This window comes from Lynx canadensis, chromosome C2 (assembly GCF_007474595.2).
Source record: "Lynx canadensis isolate LIC74 chromosome C2, mLynCan4.pri.v2, whole genome shotgun sequence".
Taxonomy (NCBI): Eukaryota; Metazoa; Chordata; class Mammalia; order Carnivora; family Felidae; genus Lynx; species Lynx canadensis.
Genome location: NC_044311.2, coordinates 93522782 through 93532511, shown reverse-complemented (window position 1 = coordinate 93532511; position 9730 = coordinate 93522782). Strand labels below are relative to the sequence as shown.

Here is a 9730-nt window from a genome sequence, read left to right as displayed (position 1 = left end):
AACAAATCAATCTCTTTACTGCAGAGGCACACCTCTCGTCCTGTGTATTATTCAAATGTACTAACACATGAAAGATCACATCACCTTGTTTATGGATACATTTAATATCCCTTACCCTTCCCACCTTTCAAAACATAATAGTATACAAAATATAAAATATCTTAAATATTTATAAAAATCGCAAGAAAAAATAGAACGTATGAAAATATTTTTATCTGAGTTCTCCCTCATTGTTGAGAGGCAGCTTAATTTGCCTTGAGTTCATAACTGTTGAGTGGGTAGGAGTATGCCCTGCCTAATACTATTCTGTCCCGGAGAAGCTTAAATAAAACATAGTAGTTGCAGAAGAGGATGAGAGCCATGGAAAGTGTGTGGTTCCACTTCTCTGACCGCAGCAAGGAATAGAGCTGGTAGAAGACGACACTGCCCTCAATAAGGATAAGCAGATTTAACAGCCTTAATGGACGATGAAATAGGAACTGTAAAGACATTAAAAAACAAAACGTTATTTCACAGAAAAATACTGTAGTCTTCTCACATTTTCTCCTAAGATAATTTCATATTTACAGGTTCCTATGTGCAATAATATATAGATCTGCTTACTGAACATCAATCAGGCTATTTCTTGCTGTAGAGACCCAAACCTTTCCCATTTTGCTCAAGGAATAATGAAATAAATTTTATTTCAATGCCCTGAGACATGAAAAAGGATTATACCCAAAAGAACTCTGCCTCTAAACATTTTTCTTAAATTATATCTTGGGTATATATTCTATTTGAGATAATCCAAAGTATATTTATCTAAGACAGGGGCTGGATAAAGGACCGAATGGGAAATATTTTAGACTTTGCAAGTCAAGAGGCAAAAATCGAAGATATTATATCGGTGTTTACAACCGTTTAAAATGTAAACCATTTAAAAATGTAAAAATCATTGTTAGTTGTGGGCTGGTCTGAGACATAAACACCTACGCTAGACAAGTCTGGGGAGAGGGGAGGTCTTACAAGCTGAAATATCAATACAACAATTTCTTAATTTTCCCTTAAACTGTGTACCCACCATCATCACTGACTCAAATCCTCTACACCACATATTTCTGCTGGACTTTTTTTTCTGGATATTGAGAAATAGGGTGCACATATAGGACGATGAGGAAAGAAGGAAAATTCAGTCAGAATTAGAGTTTGGCTAAAAACAGGGCTGCTGTATTCACTTCTACCAAATTTTTTATTTTTTATTTTTTTATTTTAATTTTTTTTAACGTTTATTTACTTTGAGACAGAGAGAGACAGAGCATGAACGGGGGAGGGTCAGAGAGAGAGGGAGACACAGAATCTGAAACAGGCTCCAGGCTCTGAGCAGTCAGCACAGAACCCAACACGGGGCTCGAACTCACAGACCGCGAGATCGTGACCTGAGCCGAAGTCGGACGCCTAACCGACTGAGCCACCCAGGCGCCCCTCTACCAATTTTTTTAAGTGGCTAAATCCTGGTTTACTAATAAAAATGCATTATGAATAGAAAGATAGAGGTCATAGGGTGCAAATTGTAGCAATGGTGGTATATCATATCTAAATAAACTAATTTGGACCTCAAGGCACAAATCTGAGAATAAAGCCTAATTATCATGAAAGGTAGCCAGGTTCTTAGGGTCCTTCTTTGGGAGAAAGAAACTGTTTACCCTGGGTTCTAGTATATGATATTTAGTAATAGAATGTACAAAAATGGCTCTAAAAGGACCCAGGCAATTGGAGTTTCTGTGGCAATTCTAGCAATTAAAATTAAATGTGCCACTAAGCTATAAACTGAATGAGTAGAATGGTGAGGAAAGGCTTTAAATTCTAACAGTTACAGGTAGTAGGCATATTTTAAATGAGCGTTCTCAAACTTCAGTGTTCCTAAGAATCATTTCGAAATCTGTAAATGCTGCAAACTCCTGGAATCCTTCAGAGACTCTGATTCAGAAGTCTGGGGTAGGGGTCCTGAATCACTTTAAGGAGTGGGCCAGGTGATTTACATGCAAGTGGCTCAAGGACCGCTTTGAGAAGTACTGATTTACCTGTTTGGTCATGCAAAGTCAGGTAATAAGTTAACTTCCCTAATCCTTATTCTTTGGATTTTGCCCAATTCTTCAGCTGTTCAACACGCTAGCAAGGAAAACACTTATTTTTCAAGCAGAAAACTCCAGTAGAATACCTGGTCATTATAGGTTTCAAGGGGACTGCCCAGGCCAACAGAAGTCATTAATGGCCTGTGGAAGTCAGCTGACTGAATTAAATATTCTGTGTAGAAACCAAATGATTATGCAGCTGTGACTTAAGTCTACTCTTCCATCTTAAGGCAACCCCATAGGAGTCTAGAAGGAGTTGCTGGTAGTTTCCTCATTCAAGGGCCTTTCACCTTCTCCGTGCTCCTCCCAGCCCCCACCCAGCCCCACCTTCCACAATGGTATTTACAAGCATCCAGCCCTGATACAGAGTTCCCAGTATTTAATTGAAAGGCCTTAGTAGCGAACGCCTACTGAACCAGAAAGCCCATGTACACTCCCACGGAACTGGGAGGGAGGAAGAGATTCAAGTATCCCCCAAAAAGGCCTCCAATTCTTTCTTAGAATATAATCTTCATTCAAAGGCAATGCCCTGCACTATGAACAGTCCTCTGTATGAAACAGTCCTCTGTATGCACCTTCTTTTTCCCACTGCCACTGATCAGCTGGCTTTTCTCTTATAAGTTAATACTGTTGCCTCCTAGAGTCAGAATTTCCTGGACACTGAAAAGATCAAATAGAACATAATCCAAGGTATAAATTCAAATGGGACAGAAGCTGGGATGTCTAGCTAGATGTCTAGTGGATGTCTACTGCTTCTTCCTTTTTAACTTATAAACCTTTTCCCCTTTTATTTTATTATTTTTAAAAAATTTTTTTTAATGTTTATTTATTTTTGAGACAGAGAGAGACAGAGCATGAATGGGGGAGGGTCAGAGAGAGCGGGAGACACAGGATCAGAAGCAGGCTCCAGGCTCTGAGTTGTCAGCACAGAGCCCGACGCAGGGCTCGAACTCACGGACCGCGAGATCGTGACCTGAGCCGAAGTCGGAAGCTCAACCGACTGAGCCACCCAGGCGCCCCCCTTTTCCCCTTTTAATCCAGAAAAAGTAAAAGGCCAGAGATCATGGCATTTGTCTTACTTTGATAAGGGAAGTCAAGGTACTTTAAGGAGGTGATATGTATGACAAATACAAAAAACAAAACAAAAACATTACATTACTACATCAAATGTCACTTAAGGATACACAATACAATATAATAAAGATACCACTAAACCAAACTATTACAAATAAATATTGTACGATGAAACAAGGAAGTCTTAAATAATTGCCTACTTGTTTCAAGTAATACTAGACTCAACAAATTCCAGTGTAACTTCAAGCTGCTGAAGCTGGGATAATGGTATTTGACCTTAAAACTGCCTTTCAGGGGCGCCTGGGTGGCGCAGTCGGTTACGCGTCCGACTTCAGCCAGGTCACGATCTCGTGGTCCGTGAGTTCGAGCCCCGCGTCGGGCTCTGGGCTGATGGCTCGGAGCCTGGAGCCTGTTTCCGAATCTGTGTCTTCCCTCTCTCTCTGCCCCTCCCCCGTTCATGCTCTGTCTCTCTCTGTCCCAAAAATAAATAAAAAAACTTTGAAAAAAAAAAATTTAAAAAAAAAAACTGCCTTTCAGAATACACTTCCAAAAGACAGGGACTATTATACTAGTAGTGATAATTACCATGTATTAACTTCCGTATGTGCTACACACTGTGCTAGGTGCTTACGCACAGAGAGGCCTCCTAATGCTTACCACTAAGTTTACGTTTGAAAGGAAATAAGAGGTACTTGCATAAAAGCGGGCATGGGATACGTCTGAAGGCACTGCCACGTTGTAAGGCCCCATGGCTCTATATAAACATCTGCTGTGTCGCACCAGCACCCCTTGAGGCCATATTGTATTTTCTGACCAACTAAGGGAGAAAGAAATGCAATGTTAGCATATTGGCAATAACAGCTAAGACAGTGTCTGGCAAGGGCAACTACATTTCTATGGAAGGGATTAAGTATTCAAGGCTTCATCTGCCTGAATTCTGAGAATACAGTAATTGCACAAACTGGAAAGAGTAGAAAGTATTTGTTATCATAACTTCACTGCTATAGAGTAGAGATGTTACCAAGTGATACAGTTAACTCAGTGTCAAGGGACTTAAGAGGCTTAGGAGAATGAGCCAAAATAAATGTGTAAGGCATCTATGAGCCAGAAAATCGAATGTAAGCAGGTGGATGGTCATCTCAATCCCAAGTGAGCAAAATCTATGGATGGAAATGCTGGAGAGAACCAACAAGAAGAGAGAGCGGATGGTAGTAAGAGTAGTGGAAAATGAACATACTGTCGAATTAGCATGACATTTACTGCAGAATTACATCCCCAAAAGCTATAGAATATCAGTTTATTTGTCACATACTTCAAATGCCTCATATATGTGTGAAGCTATACAGAACACAGAGACACACAAGGTACTGACACACAGACTTTTCTTTTTACCACTTTCTTGGTTTATTTTTATAGAAGTTTCTCTAGGAAAAAGAAGTTATGGAAGAAGCTTCATTCTTTCCAGCACCAATGTAATGGAGTTGGGGTGGGGATGGGGATCTTCAGGTTAAGCTTTTTAAAAAATCTAAGTTAATTCATCTCTTGCTGATTTTGGAAATGTTAGTTTCCTAGGGTAAGAACTGGGACAGCATTTTAGATATGTTAAAAAACAAAAAAAACGTCTAGCACCCTGAAGCTTTCCCAGTTCAGAAAATGTTCCATCAGCCTTACTCACACTTACCAGCATTAAAGTGATGATACACCTCATGGCCATGTGCCATCAGGAGCCTGAAGATGTACAGTACTAGTACTGTGGATTGTATTTTCAATTTTTATTGAAATCTGTCCTTTGCCCACAGTCGGGTTTCTTTTCAGCCTGGCCCAATCTCTTTCAGTTCCTGGGCTTGAAGGCCTGTGCTAATCTGTATCAGACATCAAGGCAGATAATTGAAGGGAGGACTCTGAGGGGGAGAGGGGAAGGGAAGGTCCCCTCAATCTGTCCCACTTAATTAGGAAAGAATTTCTAGATGATGAAATTTGTGAAATGTTCCAATTATAAAAGGGAAGAAGATGAAGATGGTCCAGGTCTGAGAGGAAGGTATGGTGAGGGCTCAGAAGTGAGAGAACCAAAGGGTTCCAAAGTTAGGCATTTTGGATCACAGGGACCATGCAGAGAAATGACTGATAAGGGAACACAATGAGAGAAATGCTTACAGAGAACTCAATTAGGGACAGTTTTCATTTAAATATGGGAAAAGCAGAGAGACATTCATTAGTGAGTTTAGGGGGAAAAAATAACAAAAAAAGGAAGCAAGGAAAATTACTAGAACAAATTTGCATTTATTAGGAAGAAAAGATGAGAGAAGCAAATTTTAGCTGCCGGTGTGTGAGATGATTAGCTAGCAGCTATTTAGCTGTGGCAATGAAGATGAGAAGATGAATCTTACAGTCTTCCAAAGAGAATTAAAAATATATCATGACTCTGTGAATTTGGGCAAAGGGTTAAGACTGAAAGAAAACTCCAATATTACAGCTTGGGAAACAAATTACAAACTCTAGAGTGACTGGGCAGTTGAAAGGTAGGAGGCATTTAAGGAGGGTCTGGGGGGGGTGGTGGTGGGAATGAGTTAATGTCCCCTGTGTTCAGTTTAGAGTGATGACAAGCATCCATGTTGACAGACAAACAAACAAAAAAAACCTCAAATGTTCAAAGCCAAGAACAAGAATGACACACAAAGCAAGTAAACATGATCAGCAGCATGTAGAAAGGTGTGATATGGCTTTACCCTCAGGCTACTCACATGTGCTGTGGAGCATTGCTGTAGGACCCATGTTCGAGCTTCTGCCACTTGCCCAGGTGAGCAGCTGATTTATGTAGCAAATCACAGTATTTGGATGGCAGAAGTTGTGTGGTGAGCATGACAAAAGCATTGATCCACACCATAATGAGGTGCTCACATGACCAGCGCATGTCATAGTACTGGGTACTCTGGAAGAGATCAGAAGAGGGAGAAATGATCCATGCACTGGTAAGCAAGAAGGTAAGGATGGGTGCGTGTACATACGCCCTGCAGACAAATGCCACACTGAGTCACACATGCACTGGTTGTCCTGCTGTCCGTGCAGAAAGTTCAAGAGCAGAGTCCTCCAAAATCCTTCAACCTGACTTTCTGGCTGTATGAATTAGGGTTGGGAGGGAGAGGCAATTATATTTTAAGTGCTTTCTTTCTAGAAGAGGTGAGTGCTCTCTGTGAATGACCATCCGGCTGCAGATGTGCTTCTCAAAGGGTAAAGAAAGGGCACTAAAATGTCCCAAAAGATTTTGGGCCCAAGTGACATCCAGACCATTTTTCTTTTCTACTGAAGTAAATTGAAGTTCAGATAAAGGTTAGATTAAGTTCAAGGAAACTCCTGATTAACCATGTTAAGATCAACTACAATAGGCTAAAACCTCAGTCCTCTTAAACTACTACATACTGATTCTATTATAAACACAAGTTTTATTCTCCCCAGGAACTGAAAAAAAAAAAAAAAAAAAACCACTTTAAAAAAGAAAGAAAAAAAGAGGGGACCACCACGGGTGCATCACATATATGGAAATACCTATCCGCCAACCAGGAGCGGTATTAGTGCACTCCAGATGCAGCCGAACTCCACCAATCCAGGCTGCCAAAGGGGAGACAGAGAAAAGGGGGATTAAATAAGAAATACCCAGTTTATGTCATTCACACACAAATCCAGGAGGCATACAAAAGTAACCACTTACCTTCACAAAACACAGGGGTAGAAATGCGACATAGTAGGCACTGAAGAGGGAGTTGAAGAGAACTTCCTTGATTCTGTGGTTGAAATCGGCTTTCAGACACTCTACTTCATTGCGAATGAGGTCTGGAGATAGGGGGCAGCTGTGGGTGGGGATGGGCGTGGCATTATTAAACTGTTCTTTTAGAGACTCCAGCAATAAGGAGAGAAAGTCTTTGGATTTGGCCAAGCCACCCACAGTTGAGGCACTCTCTTCTACCGCCTGGTGCTGAACCATGTAGTTATAGTCTGTGAGAAGAAGATGAGCTCTACTATCTTGGTGGAAACAGCAGAGAGGAACATAAACACCAAACCTGTAGAAAAAGGTAAATATGAAAAAAGGACCACAGATGCCCCTAAGATCAAATCTGATAACTATGTTAGTAAAATAGTCATGATTCACCAGTGTGAATGTAACAGGGACTTTGCTGTGGTAAATTCATTACTGGGGAAGTCCTTTAATTTCTTCCCATAAAGGCAATATACATTCATTGTAGAATAACAGAAGACTACAGAAAATCATGACAAAATACAAAACACCTAAAAAATAATCAGTTTTATAATTTTTACAACTGGGTGCACAGACTTCATGCTTGCTTTTTTTATATGTTAAGCCTCATACAGCAAAAACTTTTGTATATATATATTTTTTAAGTTTATTTATTTATTAGCATGTGAGCAGGGGAGGGGCAGAGAGAGAAAGGGCGAGAGAAAGAATCCCAAGCAGGCTCCACGCCAATGCAGGGCTTGAACACATGAACCATGAAAAGAAATTACCTGAGCCGAAATCAGATTTAGTGATTTAGTGACTTAGCCACCTAGATGCCCCTGTATCTTGTTTTAACTGAGTGGGTGATTATGTGTGAGTGTATATTTTGAGCATTTTTCCATGTAATTAATATTTTTTCTACAACAATTTTTAAAGATAACTATAGTGTTCTCATACAGATGTACCATAATTTACCTATTTCTTGTTGGAAACTTAGGCTGTTTCTTATTTTGCATTACCATAAATATCAATATATGGATAAGCACTTTCCTACATGATCTTTGTGTACCTCTGGTAATTTTTTTTTTCTTTTTTTAATGTTTATTTATTTTTGAGAGAGAGCGAGCGAGCACGAGAGCAGGAGAGGGGCAGAGAGAGAGGGAGACACAGAAACTGAAGCACACTCCAAGCTCTGAGCTATCAGCACAGAGCCTGATGTGGGGCTCGAACTCAAAAACCATGAGATCATGACCTGAGCTGAAGTCAGATGCTCAACCGACTGAGCCACCCAGGTGCCAAATTGCAGACTGTTCACTTCAAACTACCCCCGCTTTTTTAAAATGTTTATTTATTTTTGAGAGAGAGAGAGAGAGAGAGAGAGAGAGACAGAGTGCGAGCAGAAGAGGGGCAGAGAGAGAGGCAGACAGAATTTCAAGCGGACTCCAGGCTCTGAGCTGTCAGCACAGAGCCCGATGTGGGACTCGAACTCATGAACCATGAGATCATGACCTGAGCCAAAGTCAGACACTTAACTGACTGAGCCACCCAGGCACCCCTCAAACTTCCCCTTCTTAGTGAGGGGCTCCCTGCCTCCTGACTATATCACCCATCCTGATCCTACAGGCACTCCTAGGTCCCCTTGCCTGGTTATTTTTCTTCACAGATCTTTCTACTCCATCTATTTTACATGTGTATTAGGTTTTTTATTTGTTATTTTTTCTCTTGGTCTATCTCTCTCACTACAATGTAAGTTCTGTGAACCGGCGATTTTGGTCTGCTTAATTCACTACTATATCCTTGATGTGTAGAAAAGTGACTGAAATATACTAGGAACTCAGTAAGTATCTAATGGATTAATGAAAAAAAATTCTATAAATACAATAAATAAATCTCTACAAGTAGAGTAACTTGATTAAAGGCCTGAATATTTTGAGACTTTTCATAACTTCTTATAGTTATTTCACCCTTGGCTCTTTAAAACTTAAAAAAATTCTTTCCCCAGTCTTTATTAAGTAACGTCCACATTGTGACTTATGCATTGTAAATAAAATACTCAATTTGCTGGCATAAGTTCAGATATGGAAAATAGCAAATAAAAAGATATCCTATTTAGTTATGTATTTTATAAAAAATTAACAAATTCACCTGTTCATAGTTTTCTACAGTGGGAAAAAAAATGAGCTTGTTACTAAGTAAGAAGATGGTTAACAACTCCGGGATCCACTGTGTATATGCCCTGTGGGAAGGAATAAATGCAGAAGTAACAGAACTCACACGTGCAAAACTGTGAAGGCCAGAGAAGCCTGTAAGTTCAATACTGCCGAAACAAACTGCACATGTAAAGATGGGATAAGAGGCTACGGTGCAAGGCAGACTGCAGTGATGGCCCCATTTCTTAACCCTTCTTTGTAGTCTCACCACATAGCCCTCTGTGTGTGAAGTGATCCTGCCCTATACCCACAATGGGCTCAACAATGTGATCTGTTCTGGCCCAAGGAATGTCAGTAGACATGCTGTGATCAGAAGCTTGAAATGGATCTGATCAATTTCATGTGTCCATGTCTAGCCTGCCAGAGCATGAGAGACCCATGGAGCAAAACTGAGTTGTCCTAGTTACTTAAACTGACAGCCAGTCAATCCAACAAATGTGACTAAACATAGCTAAGATCAGGACAGCTTCCAGACTTCCAGATGACCCCAACTCATGCACGATCAATATATACTGTGGTATGCTACCATGGTTTTGCAGTTGTTTGTTACAGCATTATATGGCAATAGATAACTGATCCAGGGTAGAATGAGAGAAACTCATAGG

The 9730-nt window shown here is 40.3% G+C and overlaps 1 protein-coding gene across 1 annotated transcript in view; it reads right to left on the bottom strand.

The window, feature by feature from the left end:
• The window catches only part of TMEM39A (transmembrane protein 39A), a 30985-nt gene continuing 21255 nt past the window's right edge, over positions 1 to 9730 (bottom strand). The window contains exons 6-9 of the mRNA XM_030328882.1: positions 6892 to 7240; positions 5927 to 6114; positions 3882 to 4002; positions 1 to 479 (exon numbers count right to left, since the gene is read on the bottom strand). Of these exons, the coding sequence (XP_030184742.1) occupies positions 246 to 479; positions 3882 to 4002; positions 5927 to 6114; positions 6892 to 7240 (892 nt within the window). The 3' untranslated portion in view covers positions 1 to 245. The remainder of the gene's footprint in view (positions 480 to 3881; positions 4003 to 5926; positions 6115 to 6891; positions 7241 to 9730) is intronic.